This window comes from Motacilla alba, chromosome 10, assembly GCF_015832195.1.
Source record: "Motacilla alba alba isolate MOTALB_02 chromosome 10, Motacilla_alba_V1.0_pri, whole genome shotgun sequence".
Lineage (NCBI taxonomy): Eukaryota > Metazoa > Chordata > Aves > Passeriformes > Motacillidae > Motacilla > Motacilla alba.
The window spans coordinates 5,253,747-5,277,439 of NC_052025.1; the positions used below are offsets into that span (position 1 = coordinate 5,253,747).

General features: G+C 42.2%; 1 protein-coding gene across 3 annotated transcripts in view; it reads left to right on the forward strand.

Moving 5' to 3' along the window:
* Nucleotides 1–1,218: 1,218 nt before the first annotated feature.
* TBC1D2B (TBC1 domain family member 2B) overlaps nucleotides 1,219–23,693 on the forward strand; it is a 32,195-nt gene continuing 9,720 nt past the window's right edge. The window contains exons 1-8 of one of the 3 annotated variants that reach the window (XM_038147626.1): nucleotides 1,219–2,455; nucleotides 9,174–9,327; nucleotides 14,068–14,233; nucleotides 17,413–17,570; nucleotides 18,512–18,738; nucleotides 20,094–20,486; nucleotides 21,761–21,871; nucleotides 22,800–22,993. In XM_038147626.1, coding sequence (XP_038003554.1) covers nucleotides 1,679–2,455; nucleotides 9,174–9,327; nucleotides 14,068–14,233; nucleotides 17,413–17,570; nucleotides 18,512–18,738; nucleotides 20,094–20,486; nucleotides 21,761–21,871; nucleotides 22,800–22,993 — 2,180 coding nt within the window. In that variant the 5' untranslated portion in view covers nucleotides 1,219–1,678. The remainder of the gene's footprint in view (nucleotides 2,456–9,173; nucleotides 9,328–14,067; nucleotides 14,234–17,412; nucleotides 17,571–18,511; nucleotides 18,739–20,093; nucleotides 20,487–21,760; nucleotides 21,872–22,799; nucleotides 22,994–23,693) is intronic. The other 2 variants (XM_038147625.1, XM_038147624.1) reach the window with 2 other exon arrangements.

The following is a 23,693-nucleotide window of genomic DNA, read 5'->3' on the forward strand; positions in this document are numbered from 1 at the left end:
CAGACCAAAAGCTTCATTGGCCCTGGCCTCTGGGCAGGAGGGAAATCTTGCCTTGTGATATGCTATTTTTAGTTGTTTTCTAGACATTTGTTAGCAACAGAATGTCATCTATGCATCCTGGACATGAAAACATGAAAGGAGAAAGCAGGTAAAAGTAGTGTTTTCATTTAATTCACCACAACAACTTAGAGATAAGTTGCTGTTCTTTGCCAGTCCACATCTGGATCTGTTTGTGAAAAAGTGCATACATGAAATAAGGAACTTATTTCCCAACAAGGGGAACTATGCTTACATGAATCAGCTGTGAAATTAGGGGATTCTCCTGCTGTGAGAGTACTAAGGGAGCTAAACAGAAAAGTTAAAAAGAGAAGTACTGACAGCAAAAATGTTGAGGATTTGGGATCCTGTGATTCTTTGATTTGCTGCAGGATGTAATCACTGATAGCCAGCAGCACATGGGCGCTCAGCTCACAGAGAGCAAGGCCACACTTCAGGATGCTGATGAGATAATGTAACAGATCAGGGACAAGTGCTGGGGTACTTCAACTTGTCTAAATGGCTGAGATAAGAAAGCGGCAGCTTCTAAAGGGAATCAGTGTTTCCCCTGTGTAACTCGTGCTCCGGCAAATGACACTTGCCAACAAAAGAGCATGATGAATACTTTGTATTTGGGAAGATGAGACAGAGCAGTACACGTGGAAGAAACATTATTGACTTGTTATTAAAGCAGGATCAACCCTTCTTACTGTCCACATTTACTAGAAGAATCCTAAAAGAAAAATGTCTAGCCTTAATTTGCAATGTGTAATCTTTCAGTAGATCCCACTTATGTCATGTGAGTTGACTGGGGAGGGAACTTCCATACCTCATTTTCTGTAACAAATCACTCATGTTTTCCTGCTAGCAGAACACTGGCTATCTCCTCACTTGGCACATTTTTGGTCAGGAGGTGACAGCCACAGGGGAAGACTTGAGGAATGCTGCAGTTCCTTGTGCCAACATCCAAGTAGAAACTGTGGACAACCATAAAAATACTCAGGTGCTTTATATCCTTTCTATGCTTTACAATAGAATGAAAATCTTTTCTGATGAGACAATTACTTTTTTAATGAGAATTTAATCAATGCATTTAGAAATGAGGACAGAGTGAGAAGCTCTGGAGAACTTAGGATTTCTAGGTAACTGGAACTTCCAAACTGTCAAAATTCAGCCAGATGCTATTTCATAAATAGCATTGTACTAATAAAAAACACCATGGCACATATCAGCTTCAACAACTATTTTGACAGCAAACCTTCCTTGCTGTATTTAAGGGCGAGAATGAAAAGCTGTTTGGCATTAAACATGGAACAGTCTCCTCCCATTTTTGGACGACTATGCCACATCAGACTGTTTTCTGTATTAGTACCAGAGCATTAGGCGTGTTTAAAGGAAACACGCAAATACTGTGCTCCAAACACTCAGAGAAATGAAGTTATGAGTACCTCCCTGTGGTAGCCTGGTGTCTTCACAGTCAAGTTTCCTATGTTAGAAGTTCCTTATTATTAACACCAGAAGTTCCCTAGAGCCCAAAACGTGATAGGCGTTTCAGTGAAAAAAAAAGAAAAAAAACAAATAGAGTTTGGTCTGTAGTCATTCACAAGCCTAATCCCTGTAAAATACAGCTTTTTACCCACCGATGCGCCTGCATTTTCCATATATTTTTCGCACTCCTTCGGCTGCTGCTGCGATGCCGGGCAGGGATAGGATTCAGAATAGGAGACTACAAGAGAAGGGTTTTAATCTGGTCATAGGTCAAGGTCTGATTTGGGAAACTGTATCGCATTCGGTCAGAAAAGCGCTGGGTCCCGGCAGCACGAGAGCCCGGCACGGGGCGTGCGGAGCGAGGCAGCGCCTCCCACGTCAGCAGCGGCCGATTTCCTGGGGCAGGGCCGCGCCGGGGCTCGCTGCCCGGGAGCGGCGGCGGCGGGGGCGCGCTCAGGGCCGCGCTCGGCCGGGGCGGGCGCGGTGCCGGCGCTGCCCGGGCCGGCGGGGCGGGCCCACACTACAAGTCCCGAGAGGCGGCGGGCGCGGGTCGAGCCGTCCCCGCTCCCTGCGCGGCTCCGGGGCCGCGTCCGCGGCGGGCGAGGCGATGCCGGCGGCGGGCTCGGAGGGGGAGGAGGGTCTGGCCGGGGAGCAGCCCGGCCCCGGCACCCCCAAGCTCTGCGGGTACCTGCAGAAGCTGTCGGGCAAGGGGCCCCTGCGCGGCTTCCGCAGCCGCTGGTTCGTGTTCGACCCCCGCCGCTGCTACCTCTACTACTTCAAGGGGCCGCAGGAGCCGCTGCCCCTCGGGCACCTGGACATCGCCTCCGCCTGCTTCAGCTACCACCAGCCCGAGGCCGGCGCGGGCGCCGCGGGGGAAGAGCCCGCCGCCTTCGAGGTGCACAGCCCCGGCGGGGCCGTCACCGTTCTCAAGGTAGGCCCGGGGCGGGCGGGACCCAGCGCCGCTGCTGCCCCGGCCCCGTGCCCATCCCCGGTGCCGTCCGTGCGCTCTGCCCGCCGTTCCGCCCCGGCCGCCGGGGCTCCTCCGCCGCGTCTGTGCGGGCTTGTGTAGGGAGGAAGGTGCTGTTTCGCAAATGCCGGGCAGATCGGCGGTACCGGGCTGGCCCCAGCTGTCTGTTAGTTGCGTCTTTCTCCTTTACGATTTCGTGTTTACCGTGCTCCCCTAAGGAGGAGGAAATGCCTCTACTGAACATGGGCTGGGTGGGTTCTCGGGAATCGTCTGGGCAGAAAAAAATTTCCGAAGAAATCTGACGGGTTGGGGTTTTGGAAGTTTGGAGGGAGTGGTCGTGTTTCAGTTTTGGAGTGTTTATTTTGAAAAGATGATGCGTGGCAGGAGTCTGCGTCTAGGCTGCTTTGGGAGGAAGGAAGAGGAGGGAGAATTGTTTCCTCATAGTAGCAGAAGCTGCTTATCGCATTGTCTGTTCAAGGACTCAGATTTTCGTAGGAGAAGAGGTAAATGTTTGGATTATTTAAGATATCTTTCCTCTGTTGTCATGCCTAGGAAAAAAAAGCCTACAGGGAAACCATTTTGACTCAGTAAAGAAGAAATAAAATTATTTGCAGCATCCATTGTTTTTGAATTCTGTTAAAACAGATTTCTGTCCTTCAAGGAACGTTCTTCTGCATAGAATGTAACTTTTCACAAGAACTGTGTACTTTCTGAGAAACATTCTTAGTATTAGAACATAATTCATTAAATGTTAAGCAGTAGAACTTCCTATTCAATACTGGAAAGTACCTCTTACACTTAACAGTGGAGATTTGAGCATGGGACTGTGGAGCATGATTGTGTCAAGCTCTTCAGAATTCTGTTTTGATGAGTATAAATGTCAAAATACAGATTCATTAACATGCTTTACGAGAGAATAAGAGATTTATTTACCTAGGAAACTAATACAATAATAATTTGAACAGTATTTGCTTAGGTAAAAGCAGTGTAGTCGGTTGCATGTAAAAACTGCCTTTGTATAGTTGTAAAAGATTTTACTGCCTTCAATGAATCTGCCTTTATAGCCCAAGTGTTTGTGTTATGCACATTAAAACTGCAGACTTGGTTTAAGCTTTGCTTTCAACAGTTTAAAGAGTTTTGTTTGTTTTAATTAGCATCTAGTGATTTGCGATTTTACATAGAGATCTTCAGAAAAATTTCGTGTTGAGGGTGCCTTTTGAATAGGAGGGGTTTTGTTGAGAAACACAGGATTTGTGATAAAGATTGCAGTGTGAAATGCTATGTGTTTGACTATCTGTCAGACAGTACTTTGGCAGCAGCCTTGGGTGTCTTCTGCAGTCATGAAGACACAAATCACCCTCAACACTGATACACAAATGTAAGACATGGGGGGGTGTGGTGGTTTTTTTTGGTTTTTTTTTTTTTGGGGTATCTTTTGGTCTGTGATGTTGCTACTCTGCCCATATTTTATGTGTTAATTTTTTTTCCAGTGCTCTCTAGGAAAGAATGTGCATAGATTGGAACTTTATTCATGTCTCCCTTGTGGGGATTGAGAAATGGTGCAAGTTAAGAAAATCAAGTTCATTTCTGCAGTTAGCAGAAAAAGCTAGTTTTGTGTTGTGATGTCCTAAAGTGGCCACGGGGTTGTACATAAAAGTGATGTTGTATTGTAGGTGTTTATATAGTAAAGAAGGAGTTAATGAAAATCTTGAGGGATATTGCAGGACCAACTGGCATTTTGTGGCCGTGTCATTCACCAAAGAATAAGGTTTTTGCAGCTGAAATTAATTTTCTTCAGTTCAGTGTGACAGTTCTTTAAGGCCTTTAAAAGCATCCTTCAGCTAACTTAGGCAGAATTGCAAATTAATTCAAGATGGCAAATGAAAAAACCCAAACAACCCAACCCGTCTCCCACCCTCTCCAGTCCTGCCCCTGGTAAAAGCAAATGTGATTTTCTATCAAGAAAACATTACACACAAAGCACGAGGAATAAAGTCAAGTCAAAGGTATTCTTCAGCCTGTAATTCACATGCTTTGTTTTCCTCAATTTGCTGTTTGTTCAAAATTTCCACATCTTGTGATCTGGCCTTTCCCGTTCAGTGTTACAGGCTGAGAAGAGCAATAAAAAATACGCTACTGGAATTCCAGATTGGAATGGTGATGCTATTGAGGAATGCATTATTTCTTATCATGCCTCAGCTTCATGGTAGTTAATGATTCCATCATCTTGATTGCTCAGCTGTTTGTCAGGTAATGGGAGCTGAGAACTCTGTGATGTACTCTAGCTTTGTTTCCCAGATAAAAATTTTGGAAAAAAAAATATACTGTAGCCTTTACAGCAAATAAAGCAAAATGTTCATATTTTAGTGCTGTAGATAACCAGCCTGCCACTTGTGTGATTGTGGTTTTTCTGAACATTTCCAACAGGCGCAGAAGAAGCTGAAGTGTGTGTAAAAATCTTTTCCATTTAAATATATAACAGATACCATCCCTTTGGGTAAAGGAGCACAGAAAATTGTGTGCTTTATGAATTATGGATAAATTATGTTTGAGAATATTTTCATGGAAAAGCATGCAAATACTGATCCTACAAATACATGCTGTAACACAGAATGCTGCTAATACTATCAAATGAACATTTGGCCGTGTTTGCACAGCAAGGCCTTGCATTAAGGGGGGGAATAATTAACTTTATGAATATATAAAAATGAACAAAGGCAGCATTTCTCATTTATTTTTAAAGCAGTGTCTTGTAATGATACATTTTGCTTGCTTCAGAAACAAAGGAACTCTGGCCAGTGATGCTGGACTCTGTCTCGTCACTTATGTGTGGGTGACTTTTCTGTGAATAGTGGCGAATTGGGAGTGGAACAGAAATTGCACAGAGTTGTGAAAGAAAAAAAAAATTCTGGGCTATTGGCCAAGTGTAAGCATTCCAGACACTGCAGATTTCAGGGCCCTGATGCTTGGAAGTATTGGACACCAAACTTGCTGAACTGAGAGTGGTTTAGGAGTGGATGCTGTAATTTGTCAGTGATCTCAAAGGATGCAGCAGTGATCGGTGGTGTCGAGCTTGAACAGTTTTGCTGCAGGGCCTGACACAGCAGAGGAGGGAACTCAGCACTGAGGGTGGTTTGTTGTCTGAGCTGATGGTTTTTGCTCAAAACTTTGCTGGTTAGTGGTTGCAGTGCTTTAATTAAAAGTTGGGCTGCCCTCCAAAAGAAGCCATCTGGCTCCAGATTTGCTGTTTGAGTGTAGCAGGAATAGTAAATCTTAAGAAATGCAAACTTTCTGCTGGTGTTCCCTTTTTACAAAGTAGCTTGAGGGAGAGTTTGTCTGTGTTCAGAAATGTAGCAAGAATTTTCATGAGATTTCTCAAAATGTGAGGTCTGCTTGTTGCATTTATTTGGACTCTTCCTTTAAAGTATTTAATGCTGGCATACATGTTTCACCAGTGTGTCCAGTGGCAGTGCACGGGTGTTTTCCTCAAATAATTCTTCTGTTTGTGTCATGTCTGCATCAGAAGGTGACAGTTCTACATCATTCTTAGTGGAAAAATTTAGGGGAATATTTTTAATTGAATTATAGTAATTTTCCATTGGTTAAGTTGAGAACTACATGGTCCTGTATGGCTCTTCACTTAAGAGTGTCTTTTACTCCTACTGTTGCCTGTAAGTTTGCAGCAGTACACTTACAGGAATTCCTTATTTCACACCAGTTCAGGAGACATTCATGGTAGTTTTTCTTCTTGCAGGACTGCATCCATTAAAATGTGGCTGCATGGCTCTGCAGTAAGAAAGCACCTTAGCAATACCTTAGTAGCTATAAGGATTTTTTGTGAAATTGATTGTTACTCTGCTTGATTAAATGTTTTGGCTCTCATGGTGGGCAGTAGCCAAATACTAGTAAAAGTCATGAGAAATGGGCAAGCATGGAAGTGTTCCTTTCTTTGACAGATAAAATTAATTTTAAATATGTTTCGAAATTTGTGCTCTTTATGATTAGGGGAAGGTGAAGACTTAAATATTCCATGTGGGGTTCTTGGTTTTATTTTGTTTTTGTTTTTCTAAACAGTCTATTTCAAACAACAGCTTAAACGATTAATTTTGTTTAAACAAAACTAATTTTAACAGAGATTTTTAGGATACTCTTTTAGTTTTAAATAACTGAGATGCTGTAATAAACTCAGCCAAAACTGTTCAAAGAGGGAGGAAGACTCCAGAAGAGGAGGACCGTGTATGGGAGGAAAGGAAGGCAAGGTAACAGGCTGGGAGCAGCAGGAGGGCACGGAGTGATTCTTGGGGAAATTATTTAAAGCAGGGGCGTGAGAACCTCCAAGGCTTTGCCTTGCCACTTTCTGCTGAAGGTGGGCACTGCTGCCCGGCCCTGTGTGTAACAGCATCGCCTGGGAGCCGAGGACGTGCAGCTCAGTAGGGAGCAAGTGCAGCTGGGAAGTGAAAAGCAGCAAGGAGCAACTCCAATAACATTGATTCACTGTTCTCTGAAGGTGATTGGCGAGATGGTAGCGGCACAAATTGTGAGGGAGGTTCATGAAGTTCAAGAAGTCATGGGCAGACGCTAATTGTAGGTATAACTTAGGTTGACTGCAGGGGGTTGCCTCATTAGCTGTGTTGTGGTAGCAAAGAGAACCACGTAAGCACTGCATCCTGTGTTAGTGGAAGCTCTTTGAATTCTTGGTGGTTTTCTGCTGGAGCACAGTAAAACATTGCTTTACATGGCCTGTGAGCAAGTGTTTCTAAAGGAAGTATAAGCTCTCAAATTTACCAGAACTGAAGACTTGCCACTGGCTAAAGCTCCAAAGGAAATACTTCAGTGCTAGGAATAGAAGGGGAGATGTTTACTCCTGGCAAGAAGTGACTGTAGTCTGCAGACTTAAAAGCCTGCTCCTGTGGTGATCATTCCCAAACTGCCAGAGGTGGCTGTGGGGATTGGCATTTCCCAGACTCCAGTTCTTTGACCCTCTGAACTATTCTTTACCCTATGTGGTTTTTTTTATGAGGGAAATAGTTTTCTCTGGTTACCTGTGAGTAAGCAAGAAAGAATATATGAAGCTGATTTCCATTTCAGATTAGAAGTGTCTTGGTTACATATCTTTCTTACCAACTGACTCTTCAGTGTCCTCACGTGTCACTTGTTTGTTTCACTTCTTGATTTATGAATGTTTTATTTGATTTATATATCTTGTATCCTGCCATGTGCATAATGTACTGAAAGGAGCTGGAGCAGCAGCTCCAGGAATAACTGAGGTTTTCTGCTTAATCCCCTTGAATGGTGCTTTGGAGCCATTTGCTGTAGGGTGCCATGGATGTTAAAGCTCGTAGGGGTACAAAGAGCCAAAAGGTAAAATAAAAATCCATCTCTCTCATGGTTAAACTGAGATTGCAAATTGCTGAACCAGAGAGCACCCTGGGGAAGCATCAGGTTTTGTTTGCTGTGCTGTTTATGCTTTGTCTTGTTATAAGCTGCTCTTGGGGCCAAAATATAATGGCAAATGAATCTTCAATTTTACTAGACCAGAAGTGTTCTTATGTGAAAAATGTAGACAATTCTGTGCCATTGCTGTGCTTTTTGCAGCACTCACTGTATGCCTTTGTAGGGAAATGTGTGTTGTTTGTTGCTCCCCATTCTTTAGCAGCTGTGCCTTGCACAGATGCCCTCTTAATTTTTGAGGAACAGAACAAAAAACTGTTTGAAATTAGGTTGTCTTTAAAGAATAAACATAGTCATCTTTTCCACTGATAATGCCATCATGCACTTCGGGAGGAGGTAGGAGAAAGGCCAGCTGAAAGATAAGCACTCCGTGTGCTAACAAGCCAAAGGAGTTAGGGGAGTGTCTTCTCATCAGTGTTAATTTTTTTGTTCCTGAACAGTCCATGTTACCATGTCAGGTGCTTGTCCTAGACGGCAGCAGTAGAGATATGTTGAAATAACAATAACTTTTCCATGAGAGCGCCTGCAATGTCAGATACCTTCACTTGTCTCTGTTTGGTATTTGTATATTGCCATTTCACATGCTTTGAAATGACTTAGAGCTCTGATTCAAGCAATGTTTGAATTCTTCCTCACTTACTGCCCATTGACATTTTTGACTGTAGTCTTGTAGGTTAAGCATTAATGTTGGATCTTGGTTTTTTGTTGTTTTAAATATGATTTTTCTATAGAAGCTAGTTAGCTCATGGGATCATCAGGAAATACAGTATGTAGATTTAGTCATTAAAGTAAGAGGCATTGCAATGCATTATTCATTTGTTGGTTTCTGCTGGAAGAAAGCAAGTTAAAAGACAATGGGAATCTTCCTAAATGCGTATGGGATTTTTTTCCAATAATATCGATTTGTAGTTATATGTTCAAACAGTGCTCTGTGCGTAAAATATAAGATGCTGCTGCATTTTCTAAAGTTCAAGTGTAAAACTGAAGAAAAGGAATGTGTGAGACTACTTCTAATGAAAAATTCTGGCATGAAAATCATGGATGTGCATGTGACCACAAGGTGCACCTGGTGCATTGTGGTTATTTCTTTAAAATCACACTGATTTTGAGCGATGGTACCTTGGTGATCTGCTGATGACCTGTGTTGGGTTTATTATTGCACTTGGAATGACTGTGTTCACGCAGCACGGGCACGCAGGGATCTCAGCAGCGCTCTGCTTTTGTCCTGCAGGCTGCGACTCGGCAGGACATGACCTACTGGCTCCAGGAGCTGCAGCAGAAGAGGTGGGAGTACTGCAACAACCTCGACGCGGCCAAACGGGACAGCTGCACTTCCCCCACACCCAGTGACTTTTCCAAAGGTCTTGTTGCCAAAGACAACCCTGGTACGTTGGGAACTTGAGTGAGAACAGAAGGCACGGCTCTCTTCAGTGTCAATTCAGCAATAGAAGCTGTTGCACTGGGGTAGAGAACAGCCTTGAGAGAGCCTTTCACATCTGTTTATCGAGTAACCCTATGTAAACTTTGCATATGCTACAATATTTAACATAAATGTGATTTTATATGTATCCTTCACAAAATCTGTTGATTTCTTGAAAGACAGATTTTTAAAAATGAAATAAAATTGAGTAGTCTTATGACTAGATTTCATTAAGCTTAGGTAAGTTGTCTTTTAGTGATTGCAATATCTTAAAAAGTTAGTATGGTAAATATCCTGAGATGTAAACTCCAGTTTTTAATGGGAACAGGTACATTTTGCATTATGAATGACCATGCTTTGTTCCTGAAAAGGTATGGTGTGGTGGATCTCTCTGACTTTGATTAAAATGCAGTGCTTTCAAAACTGAAAGACAGTCTGCACTGATATTATGTAAGTGAAATTCAGTCTCTGAAATACCTTTAGGCAAGGAAAATGTAATTCTACACTAGTGTCAGAGTTATCAAAATGGCTGTGCATTATACAGAGTAACTCTGCATTTTTTACTATGTTGCACAGGCACTTGTGAATTGTTTTATTCCTCAGTCCCTACAGAAATGGATTCCTTGCTGATTTCTGTTAGCCATAAATAAGGCTGAGTAAAATGCAGTTCTGTGCCGAGGTAGGCATTAGTAAGGCTCTCCTGGCTTTAAGCAGTCTTGAGGTCATGCGTGTTTCATCAACAGATGTCACATTTGGTTGATGTCACTTTGCTCCTGCTGTAAACCCAGCAGTGTTGAGGTGTTGTTGTCACACCTTGTCCCCTCCTGAGTTTCAGGTCCTGTTTTAGTGCTGTCCTCTAACCCATTCTCTCCTTTGAGAGAATGTGCTGCTTGTGGCTGCTTGCTCAACACAGCTGGCCTCAGCTGTGTTTGCTGGGGGCTCAGCTGGGCCTTTCAGGCCCTGCAGGCAGCTCCTGCTGAGAGCAGAGCCCAGCCCTTGCCGTGTGCTAGTGCAGGGTGTGCAGGCAGCAGCAATCAGCCTCTTCTCCCGATCCCTTTCTTTGGCCTGTGTAGTTTCCAGAAGTGGTTTACTGTGGGGACAGGTGAGTGGCAGGATTAGCCCAAGAGAATTGCTGGGAATGCCAAGTAGGATGGTTTGAGACCCCCTTTTTTTGGCAGCAGCCAGTCTGGCTGGTAGCAGCTTGTCAAACCACGTGCTCCAGAGCACATGTATTGGTGGGCAAAAGTCTGAGTGTTGCAAAAGGGAGCAGGCTTTGGCTCTTTCAGCTTTGTCTTTCTGCCTTCAGCCTCTTGTTCTCTGCTGCGTAGGCTCCCTTTTTTGGTTGTGTTTAAATGACCCTGTGCTAAACAGGTTGAGTTCATATGTTAGCCAGAAAGGAACACTTTTTTTCATTTCTGCTGGATTGATGAGTGGAATATGTTCAGTGTGCAATCAGGTGATTGCACAGCTGGTGGGCAGGAGGGAACAAGGCACAGCGACCAAATACAGGAAGGCAGAGTAAAGCAGCAGACAGGCCTGCCCTCTTGGCAGCAGAGTGTTGGATCATATCAACTGTAATATGTAACTTGGCCACAGAATCTGTTCTTTTTTGTGCTACTTCCCTCAGAGCTTGGGTACAATGTGAAGCGAGCCTCTGTGACTGCAGTGTGTGCAGGTGCTGTTCCCTCACACCTGTTTTGCATCACATCCAATCGTTTCATCACTGATCTGGTATTTTTCTGTAAGTCATTTGGGGCTTTCTGGATGAGCCAGCTGAACCTCTTCATGTGATTTTTTTATTTTTAAATTTAAATTACTGTTGTTGTTATATCCAGGACAAGGAATGTCAACATAACATGCACGGGCTGAGTAGGCCCATCCCTTTCAGGGGTAGCCTGCAGTTAAACTGCATGATGTAGAATTTGGAGCTGCATCTAGAGTATCTCATTTTCTAGGACAAATCACAATGAGAACTCTTATCATCAACTGAAGTATTTAAGTAGGGATTCCTTTTGGGGAAAATGCAAATAGCCGGAATGATTGATGCTTGTTCCTGCTTTTTAATCAAGTACTCCAGCAGTTTCTTCTAGAGTTACGGGATTCTGTAAGGCTCTGCTTTCATGTTGAGTTCCAAGATGTGTGTCTTGTGGCTTTTTTTTTTCTTTTTGAAGACTTGAATGTGCATGCAGTGTTGTGCTTTATACCGGAGCATAGAAATGGGTTTATTTTGCTAGTGCTCAAGTACAGATGCTATCTCTAATGTTTGAAATGGGGAAGTAGTCTGCGTTCAGTCCAAACCCAGAACTGCTTACTGCAGCCTTGCCTGTCAGTCCTGCCCTGTCCTCTCCCCACCCTCTTCAGAAATCTGGACTAATTGGGGCATGCATGGAGCTAGATACTGCTTTGTGGATCAGCCTTGAAAGGTTTTTAAGAACATTCAACATAGTGAAAAATACTTCAAAGTATTTTTCAGAATGGGATGTGGGAAATTGAATATTAACAATAATTACACTGTAGGATTTGTCATGGAGGTACCTTACTACCATGGAAGTCAAATAAATTATTTATTCTATATATCATATGGGATTATTATTTTTTTCTTGAAATTGTTTAAATGTTAATGTAGTCTCTATGATTTCAGTTCTTAATTTGTGTTAATAAAACATGCAATGCCATGTATTTATAAGATTTTTGTGTTTTGAAATAAGTTCCAAAACAAGATTATTATTTTTTTTACTTGGAGGTTGCACGAGCAGCCACTGTCATTTGCTGTGCTTTGTGTGCTGTGCAGTCCGTGCCTCTAACAAAGCTCCTGGCTGGTGTGGGCAGGGATGGTGTCCAGTGAGCAACCTCAGGGTGCCACATTCAGACACTTGGCTTGTCTGGGAGGGGAAGTGCATTTGTTGGGAATTCAGCTCTTGAGCAATTCCTTTACCTGGACCATCCTCTAGAAGGACTTAGCAGAATCAAACAGGTAGAAAATGAAACAAGCTGTAAGTGTAAAGGCAGAATGTTAGTATTCCACCCTGGCTTTGAGTATCCATAAATTTTTTGTCTGTGTGTTGTGGGTTGTTTTTTTTTTTTCCTTTGGGATGTTTGGGTTTTCTGGGGGGGGTGGGGGGCGGGTTGGGTTTGGTTTTGGTTTTAATTATTATTTTGTAGTTAAAACCTACTTATTGTCTTTCCTCTTCATTAGACAGTAAATATAATCCCATGTTTATTTTTATCTAAGCTATTTAAGCTGAAATGTGCTTAGTTCAAACAGCCACAGTACAAAAGAACTTGGAGTTCCCTTTGGTTGATAAGGCTCTGAAGTATCTGTTTATAAAAATCAAGGCAGTGTAACTTGTACCTCTGTTTGAAACATGATATGATACATTTCTGTGTCAGATATCCTTTTTCAAGGGTTTGAGAGATTCCTAGTGTCAGGGATCTTTAATATTTCATATTCTTTATCACAGAATGTTCTTTCTACTTCTAATCTTTGATACTTGGTAAAAGTAACCCTCTGCTGAGTAATTGGAGGGTACAGTTTGCTTAAAGATGGTCTCACTGCTGGTGCCAAGCAATTGTCACAGCAAAGGCTGAAAGACTCACCAGTGATAAAAAGAGGGTATCATCATTTCCTGGGGTTTTATTTAAGTCAGAGCCCATCCCATATGTTACTTTCTAATATAAATGTTGAATCAAATCTGAGAGTGTTGTCAAAAAATCTTTAATCCACTTCAGTACTTTATGAATTATATCCAGAATCTGAAAATTGCATTTGGGTTTCTTTAACTTGCCTTTTCAGAGGGTTTCTAGAAGGCTGTAAACCACTTTATGCTTCTCTCTAATGCTTTTTGCTATTCATAGCATATTCTGGATTTTTTACTCCCTCTGCCTGCTGGAAGGAGGAAGCAGCTCTCCAGACTGATAGAAACACGGAGGTAGCACAGCCACTGCAGGCTGTGCAGTCTGTGTTTGCCAGGGTGATGTGTTGGAGCCCTGCTGTGCTGGTTGGGTCAGCCTGGCTCCTCTGGCTGTTGTGAGCTGTAGCTCAGGGCTGGGCCAGTTCCTGGAGCCACTGGGAGCCCGTGGGGTGTGCAGGATTGTACTGCAGCTCTGCATGGCCTGACCATGGGCTCCCCACTTGCTTCAGTGCCCAGGAGATTTGGCTGGGGTGGGTGGAGGAGGAGCTGCGTTCAGGAATCCTCACTGGTGCAGGAAGTGTCTGATGTTCTGCAGAGCTGTGCCAGCGTTCTTGGTTCTGGCCGTGCCCAGCCTGGCCTGGCACAGGACTGCCTCAGGGCTGTGAAGGTCACTGACTTGCAGCAGCAGTGTCACTTTTAGGGTGAATACTTACAGGATGAAGCACACCCTGAAAGCTGGGTCAGTGTTTTTGTGACACTGTTCTGGACTTAGTTCTGATTGGCTATTTTGTCAATCACTCATGAAATAATGCTTTGTAAGCATCACACAGGTCCTGTCTGTTATCAAAAATATGTGGCTGCAGTGAGATCTCACTGAGAAGTTTGTGATTTATAAGATTCATTTGAACTGAATGTTTTATAAAGTTTTTCGGTTTTAGCAATTTAAAATAAGCCCTGAACAATGTCACTAGCAGACTTAGCAGTCTATGACTTCACATAGCCAATATTCTTTTACTTATTGGAGGTTATGTTTATTTTTTTTCTCTCTCTTTTTTTTTTCCCTTTTAATGTAGATTTGAGTATCCTAAGTCAGAATGCTTCAGCAGAGAGAGCTAGAAATATTCTAGCTGTGGAGACTTCTCCTACGGACCTAGTGGGGGAACAAGCAGCTTCCCAGCCTGCACCAGTCCAAGCAAGTGCCATCAATTTCTCCCTTAAACAATGGAGTACTGAGATCAAGTAAGTTGTGAACCTGGGACACAGAGTTACCATGAGATTGGTAGTTCCTGACCAAGACTATTTTCTACATCGGCATGTGGTCAGTGGAGCTTCTTAGAATGATGGGAGGTGATGGGATGGGTTTGTTTGTTGTATCTCTTCAAGTAAACAGATCCTTTACTCTGTTTACTGTTTGTAGGTTTAAGGGACCAGTATTGTGTAGCATCACTGATAGCCGTAAAGTCTTGCACAGCACTTCCAGTGATGGCTTTGCTCTCTGAACCCCAGTGGTTGTTGAGGCTGCGTTGTATTCTCAGCCACTGCTGCTTTTTCATGGAGCTGTCAGTTCCCAGCATTATCCAGTCATAGTACTCAGTGCATAGGAACTATTTTTGGTGATGAAAATCAATCCAATATAAATCCTTGTTTTTTGTTTTCTTCTTAAAAGAAATGAAAACACATTTGAAGCGGGCACAGATTTGAAGTGGATGTAGTTCAAATTCCTGAGCAAAAATGTGGCAGACCCCTTCTCTACAATATCAAAACCCCTCACTCACAATGAATTTACTCTTTAGTATTAATTGCTTTAAGGAAAGCAGTCCCATTGGTTTTCAGCTCTCCTGCTGGGTTTCTTTCTCAAGAATTTTGTGGTTTGCTTTGCCCACATAGATGAATTTTCTACTTCTGCTTAAAGCATGTCACAGTGCTGCAGAGCAGCTCACAAAGCAGAGCTGTAGCTTTGGTTAAAAAAGCTACAGCATGTAAAGCTTGTCCTTCTTGAGCCAGGAGGAAAATGTTCATTTTCATCAGCAGTGCGAAGTTAAACAGATCCCCTTTAAAGCTGTCTGGTTTAGTGCAGAGATCTGAGAGGTTACCACATGGTGTTGGTTTTGGCTGTGAGTTGTTTTGGTTTTTTTCCCCCTAGTATTGTGGTTGGTTGTTTTCCTCCCTTCTCCAGCAGCTCTGTGCCATTTGGGATGGGGGAAGATCTGGCAGCCTTTGGAATATGTGTGCCTTATCCAGTGTTCTACTGGAGTGTGATTAGTTACAGCCCCAGTGTTAGAGGATGGATCAAAGTGTGTCTAAAACTGCAGAGTTTCCTCTCTTGCTGTGAGCACATTTTTGTTTTATATTTATGAATTTGTATTAAGGTGTGTAGATGTCTCAGTAAAAGCCTTTGTCCTTCCTCCTGAACACATTTACACACATTTAGTGTGTGTAAATGTGTCTGACAGAGAAGATGTTGCTATAATAGCTGTATTTGCATCCCAGGTAGCAGGTGTGATCTAATAATGGGGGGAAAAAAAGAAAAATAGGTTTTGGAGTTAAGGAGTATATATATTAACAGTAATTAAAATTGAAATGCACTTCTCTACTTTTAAAAATACACTATCAAATACTTTGATATATACAGACATTTAGGTTTGATTTTTTTTTTTTAATTTTCTTGCTTTCACCTACTTATTTATGCAGGATGTAGATTTGGAAGCCTACTGAATCACCGTAACCTCCAGTTATATAACCATAAAAACAAAACTTAACCCCCAAACATTTTAAAATAGAGACTCATTGGATCATATGATTGGCTCCTGTGTAAGTTGTCCAATTGTACGTAGGGAAATAAATGCTGTTTTCAAATGCATCTATTTAATCTTTCATCTTATTTTAATCTAATAGAAAGCAATGGAGGACTGCTGCTTGAGTGCCCTGAACAAACCTGTGCAAAAGCTTTACAAAACTCAGCATCGTCTATGATTTTTCATGGGCTTAACAGCAGTCCTTTAAAGAAGCTTTTCTGGAAGTCACTTGTTCTTTGTGGTTCTTCCGAGCGTTAGAAGGTGGTGTTCAGGCTTTTAAATGTTGAGGCTGAGTGAGTGCAGAACAGGCACAGAGAACAGAAGAGAGAAAGTGGAGTTTGGAGTTGCCTGGTAGGAGATCAGCCACCATCTGGAGAAGTGGTGTAGAGATGCCAGGGAGCCCTTCCTGAGACACTCACTGAGATTGGGTGTCCAATCCATCATCGCTCAATTTGATCTACTTAATTTGTGTGGAACGTCTGAACAAAGAAATTAGGCTTCTTGCCCCCAACAGGAATTATGATTCTTTCTGGAAGAAAATGAAATCTGTAGCATAAATGAGTCTTTGCCAAGCTTGTAAATTGATTGCTGAAATAGTTTTATTAATAACCATTAGGATTATTTTAAAATTGTAAATATTTATCAATTAATCAGATTATAAAAGTTGTGCACTACTTAATAATTGACTTAGAGTTCATGTTGATAAGCTTGTGAAGCTGAAAGACTGGCTTGGATGATCAAGTGACCTTGAAAGTGTAATACAGGTTATTTTCTGCTTAAGTTTTGAAGAGAGAATGTGGATGATTGAGTGAAAGCATCTTAGGGAGCTTGTACAGGCTATGTGGAAAATGCTGAGATACTAAATATACTTCCAGTTTTATGCCTAAAGTATTAAACTGGTTCCTATGGGTTGATTTGGAATGTTCTTATGCAGTTGAACAAAGGCAGCTGTGTTAATACTCATGGATGTAAGAGTGGCCATTTCCTGAGTGCATGATGGTTGTGGGGGAGCTGGGTCAGGTAATCTCATCCTGCTGAGAAATGTATTGTTCTCCTATGGAATTATCTGGCTGGAATTCAGAGGCTGCCCCTGAAATGTTCTTGCAGATAGTTGGCCATGTTCCACCGTAGAAAAGAAAAACTGCAAAGGAGTCTTGTCATCAGCATTTCAGCTGCAGCAGGTCTCTTGGATGATCCCAAGTTTTCTGTTAATCCCCAGTATGGAGCTATAATGTACACGTGTTTTGACTGCATGCCGTTCAGTTTAATGCTTGGCAGTTACCCTAAAATTCTAAACTACAGCTGATCAATAAAGAGATGCTGCTTGTAAATCCTAACTTTGTTTTGTACTTGCCTGCTGCAAAAACAAAGCTAAAACAGGAGGATGCAAAAGACTGTGGTATTAAAGTAAAATAATTCTTCTGTTCTTAGAATTTAGCTGTTGATTGCAAGTGCTGTTTGGTAGCATATGTTTTATTTTCTTTGAGCTTTTATTTGGTATTGATTCTGTCTGTGTTTGTAAGTTATTTTTAGTTTGCACTGTTTGAACTGTGAAAAGCCCCTTATAAAAATAATGCAAAATGGAGAAATGCTTGTCACTTTTTCCTGCTGCCTTTTTCACAGAAATTCCATGTCCTCCTTAAGAAAAGGAAGTAACGACAATCGCAGAAGTGTATTTTATACCTCTGAGGAGTGGGAATTGCTGGATCCAACCCCAAAAGACTTGGAGGACTCAATGGCTCTGGAGGAAAAAAGGAAACACCTGGCAGAAGGAAGTAAAGGTAGAAGTGGAGGAAGGAAAGGGATCATATGCCTTACCTTGTTTATCCTATAGTACCTTGTTATGTCTGTCTCTAGGAGATAAGTGGAAGCTTCTCTTTTTCTTCACAAACCACATCCAGAGCTCTGTAAGCTGTTTTTTAAAAAAACAATTTCTTAGGATGTGTTTGGGGTCCTCTGCCATTCAAATACAACAAAGCCTTGTTATCCACTGGTTTGGGTTTCCTGAGCGTGCTACTGGTTCGTTTTGTCACATGAGTTGCAAAGTAACAAGGCAAAGGGAAATGCTGATGTCTGTCATTACTCACTTGAGTGTCACCCACTGGAGCCTTGAGACTCTGTCTGTGTGCCTGTTACCTTGGCTTGCTTCTGAAATGGGGCAGAAGCAGGGATGGACATGAGGCAGCAGCTCATCTGTGTATTGTAACTGCTTCTCAGATTCGACCAGTGTCTGGGATAACTTTGTCAAGATGTTTTTACATCTCTTGAAGAGCACCTTAGGTGACATCCAAGTGATTTTAATCTGTTAAAAAATTTCCTGGACATGGAGGTGAAACCTTACATTGGATCCTCTTACAGGAGCAATAGGCTGTGGTATCAGAGATGGTTTTGCTCTGATTATTTGAAACAAAGTTTACTTTGTCATAGTTACGGATACCTTTTATTTTTTGTAATGAATTGTAAAATTCTCTTCATGTCTTATATGAAAAGTGTTAATTTATGAGCCAAGTCTTTTATCTGGGAGGGGAGAATATTTTTGAGCTTTTTTTTCCCCACCAAAGGAAGCAACTTGGAAAATGAGGCATGTTTAACACTATTGTATTGAGTAGTTTGAAAGCTGCTCAAAGTCTGGTGTTAATGAGTATATTTTTTAAGGAAATCTGAATGCTTTGAAATGCCTTTTTACTAAGTGAACCGAACTAGAAGAAATTGTTTTATGCAGGACTGACTAGTTCAGCTTTTCCGTTTGATTTTGGCCGCATTCCACACAAAGCAAGGCGTCCGTTGAAAGATATGATTGGATCAAGCAAAAACCGCAACAGCAGCGACTCTTCCCCAACAGAGTGGAGCTCTGGCAATGGCAACAGACTGGTCTCTGAACTGCAACTGAAGTATCAAAGCCAGCAGGAAGAGTTGGAGAAGCTGAAGAAAGATCTTTTGAGCCAAAAGGTAATTAAACCTTCAGGCAAAGTGCACAAAAGCCAATGGGTCTGGCAGGTCATTGTGAGTTCAACCTTTCTGGCCATCTCATTGTGTTAAGACCTGGTTGGTTGTTATAAAATGATGGTTCTAAACAAACTTTTGTGTACAAAAAGTCTTGAAACAAGAAGGACCATCTTTTACATCTATTGAAGATAAGAGCCCTGAATAAAACTTCCATTTGCATGCTGTTCATTGGATTGGTTTATCTGTCTTCCTTGTTCTCTGAAGTTAACTTGTTTGTTGTCTGCCAGGATCCTGGCTAATAGTCATAGCTTCTTTTTCCTTATGTACATAAAATATCTTGGGAACTTCTCCTTTCAGATTCTCTTTGTTTGTCTTTTGATGCTTTCAGTGCTAGTGCAGTGGGTGGGAAATAGACCCGTCTTCTTTCTCTCCTCAGGAGGGGTTTTGTAAGATAGGCCTAACCATAACGTGTGTATATAGACTGCACTCGCATGGTTGTCATGCTTGTGTGCCCTCATAACTCCAATTTATTCAATACCTTAGTTTTATCTAAAATAACTTCTACTCACTTTAAGAAGAAAAATGTTTTAGATCTTACATGGAGCTGCTGCTTCTGCCATTTGTATTTTCCTTTGTGTGAGGTGATCAAAGGGAAAGCAAAGAAGGAGTCTGAGCCCCATACTTCTACTCATTTTAGGCATTATCTTTCCTAGGAGTGCATTTGAGCTTCTGAACCTGCTGCTGTGGGAAATCTCATTGGTCTAGTGCAACGCTGCATTCACAGCTGCTTCTGTTTTAATAATGAGAAAAACGGTGTCTTAGGTGGTCATTTCTGTGGCAAGATTTTCTAAACAGCCTTTCATAGACTTCCTCTTTGACAAAGCAGCATTTGTTTTTTACCTCCTTTTATTTTCTCCACATCCGTTAGAGAAGAGAGCTCTTAGTTACCTTTGCTTTTTCCGTTCTGTAACGATTTCCTGTCAACTTTTTGGGCTTGAGCCTCTTCCTGTTCACCTTACAACAGGATGCCTTTCTTGCAAGCAAGGCTTTTTTCAGCTTCCAAGTAACTGCTGGGCCTCAGCTGTCCACTCCTTTTCCTTAACCTCTTGTAGCCATCTCAGGCAGGATCCTTAGCTCAGTGAAGGACGCTGAAGCCATCTATGTAGGCCAGTCATTGTACGGTGTTAGCCTGCTAGAAATCATGTCATAAAGTGTTTTCTTTTCCCTTTAAAACACCAGCATGAGGTCTTAACCCATTGCAGAAACTTTATTTTGCTTGACGTTAGATTTCTAAGCTATGAAATTTAGAAACTTAAAATTTCATTGGGTTTTTTTTGCTGTTGTTTTTTAATTCTCAGGAACTCGTTCGACTTCTGCAGCAAACGGTCCGATCTTCCCAATATGATAAATACTTTGCAAGCCACCTTTGTGAGGGGGTTCCCAAAGATACATTAGAGCTGCTGCACCAAAAAGATGACCAAATTTTGGGCCTCAATAATCAACTTGAGAAGTTAAATCTGGAAAAAGATAGTCTCCAGCAGGAAGTCAAGAATCTGAAGTGTAAAGTTGGAGAGCTCAATGAACGGCTGGGAATGTTGATGGAAACTATTCAAGCTAAAGATGAAGTCATCATGAAACTCTCTCGTCAACTCAGCGAATGTGAGGACAGCACATCCTCTCAAAGTGGAGCAATAAATTCCCCCACGGCCACCTGTACTAATAAAGAGCTACAGGAACTGGACAGACTAAAAGTAAGAGCACTGTCTCTGTCTTGATGCATAGGGGAATTTCTTCTCTCTCTGAAAGTACTTTTTAGTCTGCTGTACTGTTTGGGATCACTACAGCAGTTCCCTAGGACACTCATCAGCAGAGGCTTTCTCTGCTTGGAACCTCCACTTGGAGCTGTTATGTGACAATCTAACCAGAACCTCCTTCCTTTGGGCTTTCTCTAGTGCAGGGCTATACTTTCAGTAAATTAATCATTGATGTGGAGCAGAAGAGATGTAAGAAATAATGGAAGGAGCAGGGAGGATTAAGGGTAAGAGGAAAATACAAGCATGGAGAATACAAACAGAAAGCTTGCTTTGGTTTTTTTTAATTTTAAATATCAAAAGTGAGGCAACAAAGAGCATGTAGAAAAGCAAAGGCAAGCTCTGAGGAGACAAAAAAAGAGGGAGGCATATAAGAACCTGTTTTACTAAGCTGCTACAGCTCCTCCTAACACTTTATTTTTATTCTGTAACATACCTCTCTGAATGTGTCACAAGGTCTTAGCCGAGTTACTGAAGTTTTCCACTTTGCTCTAAAAAGGCTTTCTTGCCTTTGGGTAAATGTTGTATTTCAAATTGATTAACATTCCAAAGAATTTGGAATATAAATAAGCTGTTTAAAATATCCTGAAACATATATAATTTTCTTTCTTGTATGGGAGCCTGGTAAGTATTAGTAAATGAAGTTGAAACTAGAAGTCAGTGGTCTTGGCAGCAAGCAGTCAGAGCTCGTGGATGCTGGGGAGTGTGAGAGTCCTGTGGCTGCTGGGAGGGTACCAGCCTCATCCCACAGGCTCAGCTTTAGAGGCAGTGTTTGTAGCCAGGATCTGAGTGGATTAGGCAGGGAAGGTCATCGCTAAGGATTTATCTTTCTAGGAGGCAGACATGAAACTTGTACTGTTAATGAGGGCTGGTGAGGGTGGGGAAAACCCAAGGGGCGTTCATCCCCCCTTTTTTGTGTTGCTGTGGCCTCTGGGATGGGCTCAGCCTGCATGTGCCTATTGTCCCTGCCTGTCCCCTGACAGCAGCCAGCTGCCTTCTGCAGGTGGTGGAGCGCTGGGAGGGATGCAGGTGAGGCACAGCACCACCCTGTGCTCATATTTGGCATGTGCATTTCATTTACATGAAGTCCAAAAATAATATTTGATTTGCGCCTGATATTGTTAATTAAAATTCTACTATTAGCTGCTGTTTCTATGCTCTAAGGTGATCTTTATATGACAGGCATAATCCACTTTGTTTTTTTTTATCAACAGGACAATCTTCAGGGCTATAAGACCCAGAATAAATTTTTAAATAAGGAGATTTTAGAACTTTCTACTCTACGAAGAAATGCAGAAGCAAGAGAGCGAGAATGGCAGGCAAAGGTCAGGATGTTCTCACTTGGCAATGTCTAAAGCAGTTTTCCATACTTTAGCCATAAATCTATCCAGGAAAAGGAACCATTTAAATGTATTAAATATGATAGCTTTAAAAAAATACTCTCTCAGTCCTTACAGACCAATCTTTCTGAATGGGTTCTTGAAAGAAGTAATTGCTTTTAAAATTGTGTCACCCAGTGGAACATTTTGATAACTTATGAACAAAGGCACGTACATGTCTGAAAACATTGTTTCCTTGGAATTAAGGCTGCAATGATTTTGTTTTAAAGCTCAGTGACATGATGTGTAAGGATTTGATAGGTCACTGTCGAGCTTTCTCCTGAGCACAAAGGATGACTGTGGTATGGTGAATGTCATTTCTGTCTGGATGAATTTGAGTGTAGAGATGTTGCAGGTAAATAATAAAGATTTCCAGTGCTTGGGGTTAGGGAAAATGCACTCATCTGTAACTGAGGTTAGATCCCTGTAGCTGGTTCGGCAGGCTTTGCTTTTAGTTGTTTGGAAGCCATGCACTCAGTGGCCAGGCTTAAATGCTGTATTTTTGGCACAGAGGTGTGTGCTTACAATTGTTACATGCTATTACCTGACTCATATGCCACTTGAGTTGTCCTTGTTCAAACATGCACAGACTAAAGCTGCTACAATGTAACCATTTTGTTCTTTTAAGGTATTTGATACAATGCAGTGATAATTAAGGTTTGTTCAGAATTTCCATATGCAAAAATACATGTGGTGGAAAACATCTGGTCTACTATGCTGCCTTATGTTTCCCGGTGTTACAAAAATGGCAAAGTTAAGCTGGCTGTTCTTGACTTGCAGCATAAACCAAGAGAATAGCATTGTGCCAGGTTTTAAAAGAAGTGTAGTACAAAGTAAGTGTCTGAAGATTTGTGCCGTGTGTTGTTTTCTGCAGTATACCAGCTTAGAAGCCAAACTCTGCCAGATTGAAAGTAAATACTTGATCTTGCTTCAAGAAATGAAAACTCCTGTTTGTTCTGAGGATCAAAGCCCTGCTCGTGAGGTTATCACACAGTTACTGGAAGATGCCTTGAAAGCAGAACCTAATGAACAACCAGAACAAGCATTTTTCAAGCCCCACCTGGTCAGGTAGTTTGGTCCTGTTAAATTAAGTGTATGTGTGTCTTGGCCAGTGGACTCTGTTATAACACTGGACAACAGACAGTGAGAATGTATTTGCAGGTTTGGGTTATTTATTGTATTTCCCTTCACTAATGAGGGAATGGTCATGAAATCCTTTTAGCTCTATAAAAACATTGTCTTGGGGAAGACATCTGGTCCAGGTCGAGATGCAGATTGAGCTCTGGGTGGTCTAATCTGGAAGATGAGAGGCCACGAGGCCTGGTGGCACCAGCCAGGTGGGGACACTGGGAGACCCCGCGAGGACTCAGGAGGAGGAGGGCTGTGAAGACTTGGACTGTGAGGGGCCAAAAGCCTCGGGGTTCCTTTGTTGAGGGCACTTCGTGGCACCGTGACACAGCCCGGGCTGTGTCTGTGTGCCTTGAATAAAGTGTTTTATGGAGCCTGAGACTCTGCCACAGGGTGGAAGCTGTGAGGAAACCTGGCCTGGCTGTTGAGTGTGGGGTGTGCAGGAGCTGAGCGGGGACTCTCGGGGCCCCAGCAGTGACAGTCTCTGTTGGGAGTGTGGCTGCCAGGGAGTCTGAGAAATGGTCCCACTGGGAAGTTTCACTGGCACATTGATTCATTAATTGAGATGCTATATCAAACTTAGACAAAGGTATTGCCTGACTGCTGCTGAAGGTGAGCTGCTGAGGAGATGGGTACATTC